Source organism: Mustela erminea, chromosome 2 (genome assembly GCF_009829155.1).
Source record: "Mustela erminea isolate mMusErm1 chromosome 2, mMusErm1.Pri, whole genome shotgun sequence".
Classification (NCBI taxonomy): Eukaryota; Metazoa; Chordata; class Mammalia; order Carnivora; family Mustelidae; genus Mustela; species Mustela erminea.
The window spans coordinates 156,376,055-156,391,754 of NC_045615.1; the positions used below are offsets into that span (position 1 = coordinate 156,376,055).

General features: G+C 39.1%; 1 protein-coding gene across 8 annotated transcripts in view; it reads right to left on the minus strand.

Annotated features, from left to right (window-relative positions):
- Window positions 1–15,700, minus strand: part of LOC116585183 (cytochrome c oxidase assembly protein COX18, mitochondrial) — an 80,446-nt gene that overhangs the window by 38,121 nt on the left and 26,625 nt on the right. For 4 of the 8 annotated variants that reach the window (XR_004283494.1, XR_004283493.1, XR_004283492.1 and 1 more), the window contains exons 6-7: window positions 14,380–14,482; window positions 11,140–11,210 (exon numbers count right to left, since the gene is read on the minus strand). The exons of 2 other annotated variants lie outside the window; for them this stretch is intronic. Coding sequence is in view for 2 of the 6 variants with exons in the window: in XM_032334546.1 (XP_032190437.1) it covers window positions 14,297–14,482 (186 nt within the window). In the remaining 4 variants the exon portion in view is untranslated. Of the gene's footprint in view, window positions 1–11,139; window positions 11,211–14,260; window positions 14,483–15,700 lie in introns of those variants that run through there. 2 more of the 8 variants (XM_032334546.1, XM_032334547.1) reach the window with 1 other exon arrangement.

Here is a 15,700-nt window from a genome sequence, read left to right on the forward strand (position 1 = left end):
CACACAAATGGCCAACAAGTACGAAAAAAAGATCACAACTACAATGAGATATCACCAAATGAGATGTTAGAACGGCTATCCTGGGGCGCCTGGGTGGCTCAGTGGGTTAAGCCGCTGCCTTCAGCTCAGGTCGTGATCTCAGGGTGCTGGGATCAAGTCCTGCATCGGGCTCTCTGCTCAGCGGGGAGCCTGCTTCCTCCTGTCTCTCTGCCTGCCTCTCTGCCTGCTTGTGGTCTCTCTCTGTCAAATAAATAAATAAAATCTTAAAAAAAAAAAAAAAAGAACGGCTATCCTTAAGAAAATAAAAGGTAACAGGTATTGGTGAGGATGTGAAGAAAAGAGAATCCTTGTGTACAGCTGATGGAAATGTAAACTTGTACCCCCACTATGGAAAACAGTGTGGAGGTCCCTCAAAATTAAAATTAAAAATTAAAAATAGAACTGTCATATGATCCAGCAATCCCAGCTCTGGGTATATGTCTAAAGGAAATGGAAACAGGATCTTGAAGAGATATCTGCATTTCCATGTTTACTGCAGCCTTATTGACAATAGCCAGGATATGGAAACAACCTAAGGGAACACTGATAAATGAATGGATAAAAAAGATGTATTAAATATATAATTAAATATATTTGTATGTGTATTGTTTTAAGATTTTATTTATTTATTTCACAGACAGAGATCACAAGTAGGCAGGGCAGCAGGCAGAGAGAGAAGGGAAGCAGGCTCCCTGCTGAGCAGAGAGCCCGATGCAGGGCTCGATCCCAGGACCCTGAGACCATGACCTGAGCCAAAGGCAGAGGCTTAACCCACTGAGCCACCCAGTCACAAGATTTGTATGTGTATTTATACATTAAATATATTTAGTATATTTCTATAATATATTAATATTATTTATTAAATATAAGAAATATGTTTAATGATATGTAAATATTATATTTATACATAACAAAATATTATTCAGCCATGAAAAAGAAGGAAATCCTTTAATTTTCAATAATGTGGATGTTCCATCAGGACATCTGCTAAGTGAAATAAGTTAGTCACGGAAAGAAAAATACTGTATGAGGTACACAGAATCTAAAAAAGCTGAGCTTATAGAAACAGAGAGTAGAAAGGCAGTTAACAGAGGCTGGGAAGTAGGGGAAGTAAGGCAGTGCTGGTCAACGGGTACAAACTTCTAGTTAGAACATGAATAAGTTCTGGGGATCTAATGCACAGCATTGTGATTGCTAAAAATTCTATGATGTACACTTGAAAGCCACTGAAACAGTACATCTTAAATATTCTCACCCCAAAAAAGAAATGGCAATTATGTGACATGATGGAGGTGTTAGCTAACACTATGATGGTAATCATATCGCAATATATAAATACTTCAAATCAACACATTTTGCACCTTAAAGTTACACAATGTTATATGTCAATTACAGCTCAATAAAGTTGGGGAAAATTAATCTACATATTCAAGAACTCCAAGTAGGATACACTCAAAGATCAAGCATTTTTTTTTAACTGCTGAATTTGCAGAGCTTAAAACAGTGCCTAACACATAGGAGGCTCTCAAGAAATAAAACAAATACTTGTTGAATCAGTAAATGAATTAATAATTTCCATTTCACAAATGAAAAACCCAGGGGCACCTGGGTGGCTCAGTTGGTTAAGTGTCTGACTTCGGCTCAGGTCAAGATCCCAGGGTCCTGCGATCAAGCCCACGTCAGGCCCCTGTTCACTGAGGAGCCTGCTCCTCCCTCTCCTCCCAACTCGTGTACTCTCTCTCGCTATCTCATTCTCTCTGTCAAATAAATAAATAAAAATCTTTAAAAAAATGAAAAACCTGAAGTCCAGAGGAGCACAGTAATTTTTCCAAAGCCAGCTAGTCAACGATGAAGTCTGGTTTTAATCCCAGGAGGTCTGCCAACAAAACCCTCAATCTCATGCTAGTCTACATCATGTACCAGCCCTCATGGTATTGAAATATCCAGAATATGCATCTTTTTGAAATCCATGTTGAATAATTAAACATCTTCTTTTGCCTCCCTTTGCTTCCACCTGAATGTATTTGTTCACAGATAATGAACTAAGGACAAATGAGTAGAGCCCAGTGTCAGTCTCAGATTGCCCCAGTCCTGCCTCTGTTGTCTCATGCCTAAATCATAGAAAGAGGATGGGCTTCACAATGAAAAGGAATTTTCCTGAAAATAGATAGTTACTGTGCATTAGTCTGTGCTGATAAATCTCAAAATCTCAATGAAATAAAAGGTTGAGAGGGGAAATATACATAATCAAATAACAAACAAGAAAAGATCAATAAGCTTTGAAGAAATTGAAAGCTATCATCTAATTATTTCCAGTAAAAGATTTTAGGACCAGACAATTTTTTTAAGAGTTTATTTATTTATTTGACAGAGAGAGAGAGATCACAAGTAGGCAGAGAGGTAAGCAGAGAGAGGGGAAGCAGGCTCCCTGCTGAGCAGAGAGCCCAATGCGGGGCTCGATCCCAGGACCCCAAGATCATGACCTGAGCCAAAAGCAGAGGCTTAACCCACTGAGCCACCCAGGCACCCCAGACCCAGATACTTTTTACTGGTAAGTAATCCAGTTCATTTTATTAAGCTAGTATGACCAAAATAGCAAAGGTGACCAAAGAGAGTCCAAAATACAAGTTATAAATCAACCTTGCTTATATGGATTAGAAAAGCGCAAAATAAGAACAAAGTAAATTAATTGATCAGCAGACTGAAGCAAACATCTAACATAATTGAATAAGATTGATTTAAAGAGTCCGATAATTGCTTAATATTAGAAAATCTATAAATCTTTTCTTAAACCTACAAGTCAAAGAACAAAAACCATACAATCATCAAAAGATACTAACAAGGAATCTGAATACCCGTAACCCATTCTTAATGGGACAAACTTTCAACTTAAAAACTAGAACTAGGGCTTCTGGGTGGCTCAGTTGGCTAAGCATCTGTCTTCAGCTTAGGTTATGATCCTAGGTTCTGGGATTGAGTCCCGCATCAGGCTCCCTGCTCAGCCAGGAATCTGCTTCTCCATCTCCCTCTGGCCCTACCCCACCACCCCAACTCATGTTCACTCTCTCTCTCTCGCTCTTGCAAAAATAAATTAAAAATCTTTTTAAAAGCCCTAGAACCAGAAGGAAATTATTTAATGTACAAATAAATATTGTTAAATAATAACCTTATATTAAACATATATCTGAATCATTTCTATAAATAACAAATAAGCAAAGGTATCTATCCAGTATCACCCTTGATCTAGTAGAGCTATGCAAATACCATCTCCTTAGAGAGGACCATGTTACCCAATACCATCTCCATCATTCTATGCTTTGCCCTGCTTTTTTTGTTTGTCACACCTATCACCACCTGACATTGCACTATATAGCTACTCCTGCTTTAGTCTATCATCTGTCTCCTCTATGAGGTTGGGAACCCCATGGCAGCAGTGACTGCCTGTCTTGTACACAATTGCATTCCCTCCCCAGCACCTAGAATAAGGAGTGCCTAGCCCAGTGAAGGACCCCGTAAAAAGTTATCAAATGGAGTAGGAAAAATCCTAACTGGATAACATTATAAAGTTATTCTAAGTTTAGTCTAGAACTATAAATAGACAAGATTCAGAATAATTTTTAATGCAGTAATAAAGGAGTCTTGTTTTACCAAATATTAACATTTATTTTAAAATCATAGTAATTAAGTCAATGTTGGTACTGGTAAAGAGACAAACCAACAATCAAACAAGACTGACAAACCCCAAATAACCGTAGTTCATAAAAGAATGTAATGTGTCACAAAGGTAACATCATAAACAAGAGAAAAAAATTAATTATTCAACAAAGAATATGAGGCATATTAGGTCAACCTTTGAGGGGAAAAAAAAACGAGGCTAGTCTATAAAATCTATAAAACTTCATGTTTTTAACATGGCTTTAAAATAAAACAATTAGGGACGCCTGGGTGGCTCAGTTGGTTAAGCAGCTGCCTTCAGCTCAGGTCATGATCTCAGCGTCCTGGGATCGAGTCCCACATCGGGCTCCTTGCTTGGCAGGGAGCCTGCTCTTCCCTCTGCCTCTGCCTGCCACTCTGTCTGCCTGTGCTCACTCTCGCTCCTCTCTCTCTGACAAATAAATAAATAAAATCTTTAAAAAAATAAAATAAAATAAAATAAAATAAAACAATTAAATGGAAAAATATATGTGAAAATTTTGCTGATATTTGATTGTGAATGATACTTGCCAGGATATCACCAAAAATATGACAAAAAATGGACATATAAAAATTTTAAGTTTACATCTATCAAAATGCTATAGCCAATAAGAAAAGACAACCCGATGGTGAAAGAACTCTTGGCACAATTATGACAAAAGGCCATTATGCTCACCATATAAAGCAAGTTCATAAATTATTATAAAAAGCATTAAAGCTAATAGAAATATAAAATCCAACAATGCATATTAAAATGTACATTCTTGGTGGTAACCAAAAATGTAAATTAAAACAATGCTTCTTTCAAAATGCCAAAAGAATAAATTCTAAACATCATTGTTAATAAAGATACAGTGGGATAGCTCTCATACATTGCTGAGAAAGGAAAATTGGTGAAAACTAATGGAAAAAAAATTTCCTGTTTAATAAAAGCCAGTAATTCTACTAATAGAAACCATTCCTAAAGAAATAAGTATGGGCTGAGATTTATATCTGAAGTTTCTCATCACGAGATTTTATATAACAGCAAAAATTTACAAACAAAAAACAAGCACCCCAATAATATGGTGAAATCATTTATGGGACATTCACACAATGGGTGATTATATAGGTTTTGAAATTGTTTTAAAATAATATTTAATAATATCTGTTAGCATTTATTATATATAAAGTCAAGTTAGGAAGAGGAGGAGGAGAAAATAATTCAAAATTTTATATATATACATATAGTTATTACAGGATATTATAGCTAAATCAGGGCTCAGATTTGTAGATTAAAGGAATTGTGTTTCTCTCTCAACACAGCAATTGAATTTAGAGGTCTAAATATATGGTGAGCATAATGGCCTTTTGTCATAATTGTGCCAGAAACTCTCCTGAATTTAGAGGTCTGTTTGATGGAGTTGAATAGAATGATATGCTTTTATAAATGTGTATGAAGTAAAAAGTGCCTCCTGGTAAAGAATGAAATGAATCCCAAAGCCACACTCTTGAGAGTCAAAGATACAAAAACATGTCTTTAGAACTAGGACGGGAGAGGATGGTTATATTCAAGCCAGATGTCAACAAGATAAGCTGCTGCCCACAAGGAAACCCACATAAGAAGGGTGAGGTCACAGATCACCAGAACTGAGACCTAAGGCCAAAGTCATTGAAGGGAATGTGGGTTTCAGGACCAGTGTGCACCTAATGTTGGAACCTGTTCCAACACAGACTCTCACCACCACTCCCCAACCCTCTCAGGCCCTTTGAGGACACCAGGTGGGAAATTATCCAGCCCTTAGTATTGTCCCTGACATGGAGTTAGTACTCAACAAACATTTTTCTTGAATGAAAGAAAAAAAATGAGTCAATGAATCAATAAGTGAATTGAAAATTGTCTACCTTAAAGCAGGCATTGTTGTTGTGGGCACCTCAATGAAGTATGATGCTGAGAAGTATCCTCTTTCACACCTCAAAGTGTGGATCCATAGGTATTTCCACCAGGAGCAAGTATGGCGTGAGGAACACCAAGACAGTGAGGAAATGTCTGGGGGCAGTTGAGTTCCTGGCAGAATTCTCCTGGGTTTAGGGGGATGCAGCCTATGGCCCTCAGGGCTGTATTCATTCTCAGATGATAGCGACAGGTGATGAACGGGTAGACAGAATGGAGGGTGTAAGTGAGCTGGGTGAGTTTCAGGACACTTGGGAAAAAAACACACAGTGAAAAGAGTGAACTTTGCACTCCTCTGCCTAGTGTTGGTGCCCAAGCCATGTTATTTGGATGTTTCATAGAAAGCTTTATTTTGTGGACAAAGACTTTTGTGAAATAAATTCTTTAAATTATACAGTAATATACCTATTTTGTAAAAAAAAAAAAAAATCTAATGTAAAAAAGAGAAGTATATACACATATACGTATACTTATACCTCAACAAAGAGAAAAACATTTCTGTATTTAAAACTTTTCAAGGTCTTGGGTTGTGTAAATTGGAAAAAAAAATGGTTTTTTATTTTAAAAAGGCCGAGCAAAGGGCAACAAACACTAAGCTATTTTCCTGCACAAGGAGCTGGGGAGGAGGCCAGTTTGATGGGCAGGACTGTGACTGCACTGCAGAGACTCCAGATGCTTTCAGTGGCAGCAGCAATGGCATCACTGTGGGGAAGGCAGGGGTGGACAGTGGGCACCAGCTCCTCCTGGGAGCAAGTGACTGACAGATGCATCCACAGAGGGAAACCCAGGCCGACTCAGAACTTGTTTGGAAGAATCCAGGGAAGCTAGAGTTCTCACACAGTGGGTAAGGATGGAGCCTGATGTATGTTTTACCCTTATCATGGAGACCCTAGTTTCAGTCCTATACCATGGTGGCCTGGAGAGAATTTTCAATTGTTTCTCCTTTAGGAGTTCTTAACCCTACAGAGGAAGGAATGCTATGGAGACGCTGATGGTGTTAGACAATACAGGACTATGTAGGGAATTAGGAACTGATCCCTAAATGCTGTAAGAGGTTAGGAGAAGTTCTCTAGAATCAAATAGCCAGAAAATATTTTATTAAGGAAAGGGGAATTTAAATTTGGCTGTAAATGATGGGCTGGAATAAAAGAAAATGAGAAAATTAGAGGTGAGAGGCAGAGAGCATTCCTGTGGCATGTTTATCCTATATCATTTCACGGAGGCTCTAGAAAGGTTATCTCAAGAAGCAACGGTCAAGGTAACTAATACTTCATATATAATATATGGTCTAATCTCATAAAAAGACTATTTTTCATGGAATATAATTGAAGCTCCAAAAGTCAATATATTAAAGGTAAATTATCTGTCCCGAAAGGATGGACATTCTGAGGAAGAAAGGAGGGACAGAGAGAAAAGATGTAATTACAGAAAACCGGTGGTGCTGTGATTTTACTGGAGACAGAACCACCAAAATCTGACAGTATTGAACACCCCCTGGTGGTCATATTAGTGAAGACTGGTTACTTCAGAATGTTCACCCATTTTTCTATATGGGAAAGGATTTCAAAAGATGAGATGGCATTCATTGACTTCTCTTTCCCCTTCATTAATTTGCATACAAATGTAGTTCATCTCAATTTAGTTCCCCTTTAGTTCCCCTCAATTTAGTTCCCCAGCACCGTTGGGTAATTCTAAAAAGCCCCTCTTTTGACCAGAGCTATAGTAAAATGAAGAACGAGGGAGAATTTATAGATACATAAACAATAATATCATTAACTCCAGATGGGAAGAAGATACTGTTCTATATGTTCTGTGTTTCTAAAGAAAAGACCAAACACAAGGAAACTCAATGGTGTGGAAAATTTTGGCATTTAATGCTATTCACCCGGATCTCAGTTGTTGCTGTGAGACAGGCAAAGGTTAAATAACTATGCAAAACACCTAGCAAAATCCCTGTCACAGAGCAAGTACTCAGTAAACATTATTCCTTTCCCTTGAATTCACATTGATGTATTTTTTTAAATATTTTATTTATTTTTTTGTCAGAGAGAGAGAGAGAGCAAGAGAGCAAGCACAAGCAAGGAGAAGAGTTGGTAGAGGGAGAAGCAGGCTCCCTGTGGAGCAGGGAGCCCGATGTGGGACTCGATCCCGGGACCCTGGGATCATGACCTGAGCCAAAGGCAGACGCTTAATGACTGAGCCACACAGGCATCCCACACAGATGTATTTCTAAACAGGACTCAGAACCAAAATGGACCACACACACACATACACACACACAAATGGTATCTATGTGAGGTGATGGATGTGTTCATTATCTTGATTGTGATAATTGTTTCAGATTGTGTACTCATATCAAATCACCGTGTTGTCCATTTTAAGAATATGCACTTCTATTTTTCAATTATACCTCTATAAAGCCGGGGAAGGAAAAAATGGAAAAGAAGGAAACAGGACAAAGGGAAAAAAGGAAACAAGTTAGGTTTCACAGGAAATAAAAATGCCATTGTTTGGGACGCCTGGGTGGCTCAGTTGGTTGGACGACTGCCTTCGGCTCAGGTCATGATGCCGGAGTCCTGGGATCGAGTCCCACATCGGGCTCCCAGCTCCATGTGGAGTCTGCTTCTCCCTCTGACCTTCTCCTTGCTCATGTTCTCTCTCACTGTCTCTCTCTCAAATAAATAAATAAAATCTTTAAAAAAAAAATGCCATTGTTTGACAGAATTGAAAATTTTGTTATGGGATCTATTTTCTGCCTGACAAATACAACCTCTTCCTAGCTTTTGTATATGTTCTTCACTCAGCAACAGATGAAAAAAGAGAAAAAAGGGGACAAACCATCCGAGCTTCTATCTATTGAATTAATAAGAAAAACTCAGTTCTCTGCTACATGCAAGACAGATGACCTTAAACAAATCACTTAACTTATTTGGACCTCAATTTCTCCATCCAAAAAATGAAGATATTGTCCTAGATCAGTAGTTCTCCACTGCTGCTCATGGATTATCAATAAACTAAGAGAAGCTCATTTATGCTTGGTGAAATGAACAATGTAGAGTTTTACATAAAGTTAAATTATTAAATTAAAAGATTGATTCTGGGATTAAATCCATATGGTGTTAAAATATGCCTTCTTTTAGGGTACCTGGGTGGCTTAGCAAGTTAAGTGTCTGACTCTTGATTTTTTTTTAAAGATTTTATTTATTTATTTGATGACAGAGATCACAAGTAGGCAGAGAGACAGGCAGAGAGAGAGGGGGAAGCAGGTTCCCCACGGAGCAGAGAGCCCGATGCGGGGCTCGATCCCAGGACCCTGAGATCATGACCTGAGCCGAAGGCAGAGGCTTAACCCACTGAGCCACCCAGGTGCCCCTGACTCTTAATTTTGGCTCACGTCATGATCTCAGGGTCCAGAGACTAAGATCCAAGTCAAATCCCATTTCAGCCTACATTGGGCTCCACACCAAGTCCAGAGTCAACTTGGGATTCTCTCTCCCTCTTCTCCAACGAGCTCATGTTCTCTCTCACTCTCTTGTTCCCTCAAATAAATAAATAAGTCTTTTTTTTTTTTTAATCCTTTCTTTTATGAAGCAGTGGTGAGATGCTATTAGGGGTGGCTTTCACATCCTTGCTAAGTAAAACACTGCCAATCCTAAACTGACCCCCCCAAATTTTTGGTCTATGAGGTCCATGAAAATCCAATGGAAGAGATGATATGGTAGAAAGGCAGTGAAAGCTGGAGACAGTTGACCAGGCTGTGTTGATTCAATCCAGACTCTGTTAATTACAGACTTTCCTGACCTTGTTTGTTTTAATTATTCTAAACCTAAAACATGATTAAACAATCTGTGCTTAAAAGGTTATTGATCACAAAACCAAAGGTTTGAAAACTCTTCTCCTTGCTGATCTCTAAAGGTCCTTCCAGCTCTGCTTTCTAGAGTGACACACGGACATTCACCTTAGTTCCACTGCAACACTGATAGAAACTCCAATCACACATGATGTCAACACCTGAGTGAGCAAATCCACCTCCCCAAGCGGCAGTGAAGAGGGCTACAACACAAAGGGAGAGGAAAAGACTTGCTATGCATCGTCATTACAAAGAAAGACAGTAAAATGCTAACAGAATGCCTTCTGTGTGTACTCACTAGATATATTTTATGTGCAATATTTACATGCAAGTGTCATTTTATCACCCCTAAAAACATAAATGGCTAGTCATAAATTTTAAAAATTCCAATTCCTTTCTGGGTTTCACCCCTTTTTTATGTCAACCTTGTGAACTCTCTTTCTAAGAAGGGAAAAGACAAAGGATATTGGAAAAATGAGGGCTGACTAACCACATAGGGTTCCTGAGCTCACTCGTTGGTCTCTAATACTGTCTCTCTACAGAGCTTGGAAATTGGAACACACACACACACACACACACACACACACATACACACACTCCATCTCTCTCTCTCTTTCTCCTGTAAAGTGTTCTTCCTCTGCTTGACACACAAAGCTACTGACTCCAAATACAGGTCACAGGCACCACCTAGAGGCATTAATCAAAAGTCTCTCATTCCAGTGAACTCTGATACAAATCAGTTCAAAAAATGCAGGTGAGTTTCCTCCCAGTCATAGACTGGAAAAACAATAAAGTAAAGTGCTCTCCTATCTAACTGCAGTCGGGGGGAGGGACTAGGACCAAATGAAGAGGAGATGTGCAGATACACACATGCTGCCAAATCATTAGAATTACTGTATCACCATCTCATTCATTAACATCCCTGTGTTTTCACTTGCTGCCTATTCCACAAGAAATTGCATGACATAAAGTCCACAATTCTACCTTTGGGTGTCAAGGAGATCAAGAAACTGAAGCCACAAGCCTTAACAAACAACATGTCCTTTTAGTAAAGATACGTCTGCAATAAACGACACTAGATTCTGCCGACTACCATTGTGAGCAGGACCGAGGAGGGCATTTCCAGAACGCTCAGCCTTCAGGGGTTGGCTTTATCTCGTCAACAATAACCACATAGCTGGGTGGTGTTTTAACTTAACCACCTGCACATCATATCTATGTAGCATTAACTGGAGTAAATCAATAGGTGTCCCAAACTCAAAGGCCCATCTCTAACCAAAGTATCACAAGTTCAGGGGGAGCTGAAAGTAATGCGGAGCTCTGAGCTTCCGACACACAGTCGAGTTTGCAGCTCAGAAATATGTTTGACAAACACCTCGGCATTCTAGGATACTAGCAAATGAAAGCTGAGTCAGCTCAGATGGGCAAAAATTATGTTGGCAAGGGACAGTGGAGTCCCAGGGTCTAGTCCCATCTTTATCACAATGTAGCTGTTGGATCTAAGGCTATTTATTTACCTTGTTTTTCTGATATATAAAATAAAAAGGATGTTTATTATGAATTCTAAAGCTCTGTAGGGAGCTTAAAAGTCCTAGGGATAAAAAAGCTTATACAAAATACCTACCCTTAGTTGGCATCGTTACTTTGTTCCTACAAACTGCTGGTGGGTAGTATTGGGCTACCTGCCTAGGACACCTGCAAGGTGAGAAATGAGATTCCTCTGGTAATGAAGAAAAACTTCTGCAGTATTTTTCTAAGAATGGTCTGCAGTCCACTTACCACTACTGCAGTAGCTATCTTGTGTCTGCTATATATATACACATATATATGTATATGTATATACATATATAAAATTTAAAGAATTTAATTTAAAGAATATTTAAAGAATAAAATTTAAAGAATAAAGTCTCAACACTAGACATTTTTTTTTGTTATCGCAGTAAGTTTATCATTAGTGTCTAAGTGGTATCATTTTTAGTTCAATCTTTAATTAATCACTTTAATTATTGTATCAATTCACTAAAACTACAACTGTTTAAGAAAGAATTAGGATCTTATTTAATGATCCAGAACAATTATTTAGGTTCCTGCTTTACCCAAATAGATGTGTTTCTGAAAAGATGAGTATAGCAACACTTTTCATGATGACAAAAGTAATACATTTCACCCAATGAATTTTAACTTTATGAAATAGCCTATATAAATCCAACCAAATCTTAACATTTTGAAAATATCACTTTACGTTTCGTGGTTTTACCTTTCCATAGGCAAAGAATTTGCCTTTAAAGAATCTCCGCACGTATTGCTCTATAACGTGCTTTTCCCCCATTAATTATGTCATGAATATTTCCATGACTTTATCTTCTCCATCAGCCTTGTTAGTGTCTGCACAGTAGTATTACATTAGGGAGGTAGAAAAAAACTGAGTCAACTTCCTTTTTGTAAACTTAAGATTATTTCTAATTTCACAACACAGAAACGAGTATTAATATTCTTACTGGTAAGCCTCTGATACATCTTTGATATCTGAGCATAACTCAATGTTTAAAAACTAGGCAACAATTTCAGCCTTTTCAAAATTCAGATGTCTTTGTCTCAAACCGACTATTTTAAGTCAATTCCCGAATATCTGAAGGAGCCTGGTGGTGACAGTTTTCTAATTTTGACTTACACCAACTCAGATGCTGTCTTAGTCCATTCCACTGCTGCAACAGAATACATGGACTGGGTAGCTTATAAACAACAGAAATTTATTTCTCACAGTTCTGCAGGCTGGGAAATCCAAGATTAGATGAGGCGCCAGGAGATTCCGTGTCTGGTGAGAGCCCACTTCCAGTTCCCACACAGCTGTCTTGCCATGTCCACACACAAACCAAAGCTGGGTCTTGAGTGGCCAGCTACACCCAAGGAGCACAAGGAACACTCCCCATGTAAGACTTCTTATTGACATCGTCTACCTCAGACCTTATCTTTTCCTCACAATTACTGGAAGGTTCTACAATAAGAGAAGCTAGCAGAGAAAGTTAAGTCAGAGACAAGAACACAACAAAGAATCACCAAATAGTGAAAGAAAATCACATCCTGAAATATAGGCATCAACCTAAATATGCTGAACTCCTGAGGGGGGAAAAATACACCAAATGGAAAAGATTTTCTTATTTTTTAAAATTTTTTTTAATTATTTATTTATTTATTTGACAGACAGAGATCACAAGCAGGCAGAGAGGCAGGCAGAGAGAGAGGAGGAAGCAGGCTCCCCGCTGAGCAGGGAGCCCGATGTGGGGCTCGATCCCAGGACCCTGGGATCATGACCTGAATCGAAGGCAGAGGCTTTAACTCACTGAGCCACCCAGGCGCCCCGAGAGAGATTTTTTAAAAGTATAATTAAAGTCTTTAGAAGCATTAATAAAAAAGATACCACATCCATGTAGCAAAATAGGCTGCTATAAAAATTGATCAGAATCATTAAAATTTAAACTACTATAACTGAAATAAAACACAGTAGATGAACTGAGTAGATGCACCTGAAGAATAGACACAGCTGAAGATCACATTAGTGAACCGGAGCACAGATGCAGAGGTCAGAGTGATGAAAAGTGGGAGGGCATGAAGAATGAGAGAACGGGGCAGCTGGTATGAATGACATAAATAAAAGGACCACGAGTGGGAGAAGACAGATGGAAGGATGATCGGGAATACTGAAAGGCGCAGAATTAAGGGGTGTTGGATGATGAGGAGCACCATAAAGTTAAGCAAAGGAGTCAGGTCCCTGCTGCAGGAATAACTAATAATAAATGATAATGCGGAGCAAAAAAGACGTTCACGTTTTATAGTACCAGGAGAGAAAGAGGGGGAAAAATAATGGATATGAAGTTTGTAAATTGGCACCAGGAAGTTGTAGAAACTAACATACGCCACCTTGGTTGGTTGGTTTTAATATAATGAGATGAGTTTTTGGGGCGTCCTGGTATCACATTTGGTTGAGCATCCAACTGTTGGTTTCGGCTCAAGCTCCGCATGGACTCCGGGCTCAGTGAGGAGTCTGCTTCGTGTTCTTTCTCCCTTCCCCCTTCCACCTCTGCCCCTCCCGGCTCATGCTTCTTCGAGCTCTCTCTCTCTCTCAAATGAATAAATAAAATTAAAAAAAAAAAAAAAAGACCAAAAATTCCATAGTGAGATGAGTTTTCTCCCACCCCACCCCTACTTCCTGGAAGCCGAAAGTTTCTATATGTAGGTGATAGAATGGTGGCTGTCCGGTGGGCAGGGGACAGTCTCTTAACATAAGATATAAGAGGAAAGGGATATGTTGACAGGAAACAAACATCTATAATATAAAGTGTCAGATTTTTTTTAAAATTTGTATCAAACTTTCAGGCCAGACTAGCACTTTTACCTGCCTCTCCTATCTTCTGCCCAGCACAGAAATCTTGTGGACCAGGAAAGGACACCTATTTCAGGGGCACCCACAGCACAGTAGGCTGGGATCGGGAAGAAAGAGAAGTAGTTAATGAGGATGACTATGGGGATACCTCAAGAAGGAGAGTCCAGAAGAGAGACCCTGTGGGCACCCCCTAGAGTTTATAAGTGAAAGCTCACTTACATGAGCAGAGAATGAAAGGAGTAAAATAAAGAAAACCATTCCTAAATTCTTACCCCCTATGGATATTATATGGGTTACCATATAGAGCAAACCTAAATTAAGAACAGAATGGTCTTCCTTTGCAACTCTGTTGTGTGTTTTTCCAGCTGAGAAAGAGGCAGGGCATGCTTTCTCTCATCAATTAACAGCAGATACCTGCATTTCTCCAGTGGGAAAAAACTGTGTGTTGGAACAAATGCCTTTCTTTTAAAGATTTCACCTTACTGTCACAGCCTTCCACCTCCAAAATAATAGGCACAGAAACCCAGTTACAGTTCATGGCTTCCCACGGGGGTGTCTCCAGGGGCATTTGAGTGTCCAGTTGTACCTGAATCAAATCAAAAGAGAACTGAGCTAAGAGACAATCCACCATGGCAGCCAAAATATTAGCAAAATAGGACCAAGAGAAGTGGCTCCAGAATAATGTGGTTTTGGGGTTTAGAACCCTCAGATGGAGAGAGAAATAGTATACCATTTTGTGATCTGGTGACTGGAACCGATGAGTGAGTATGTAATTGAGATGACTGGAACCATGCCTTCTGCAAAACCAATATTGAGCTTCCTTGCTATATATGGAAAGTGGTATATAGATCCTCATTTTCAGACTAATTTGTTTTTGAAATCTGGATCACTTCTGGAAATAGAAGATCCATCCACAGAACTTGACCAGGGGATAGAAATGCAGAGATTACGTCAGAATCAGTGGGATGAGCTGTGATGGTCAGGAGAGAGATAAGGTTGCTTATGTTGTATGCTATTACATAAAGAAAGCTAATGGTATTTGTCAGGAGCACAAAATGTTTCTCAGATGGCCTAAATCTGACTTATGGGCTGTGGTAAGAATAAAATGTATCAGAACTATAAATAGAAGAAGAAAGACTCTGAAACATGGGCAGCTTCTGCCTTCAAAGTCATATGTAGGTGAAAGGCCACAAGTGTATTGGCCTTGATGCACGATAGACTGGTGGCCTTCATCCGAGACTAAAGAATATTGAGAAATTTCATACCAACTGATCACTAGCAGCAGAGGCCGAAGAGAGTGCTAATTGGATCATGAGACTATAAATAGAAACACACACACACACACACACATATGTACACATGAATCCCACAGAGCAGCTAAGAAGCATGATGGATTCAGTCCTTCCTCAAACTCCATGCATGTGGTTCGGGTTGGACTTACTCCAACCCTGGCTCTGGGAGTGCACATAGCCCATATCTGAGCAGTGTACTGTCCTTACAGTCCTACACCAAAGTTTGACCAGTTGGTTCAGGGATGGTCAATCATCAAAAGCTGTATTTGTTTCCTATCACTGTTATAAGAAATTACCACAAACTTAGTGACTTGGAAAAAGAGTTACTATTTTATAGCTCTGAAGATCGTTATCTATAATGGGTCCTCAGGTCTGTGTTCTTCTGGAGTTTCTAGGAGGCAGTGTGTTTTCTTGCCTTTCTCTGCATTCCTTGATTCATGCCCCCCTTCTTCCATCTTTAGAGCTAGTAGCAGACCTCCTGCCTCCCTCCTGTGACTAGGTCAGGCCCATCT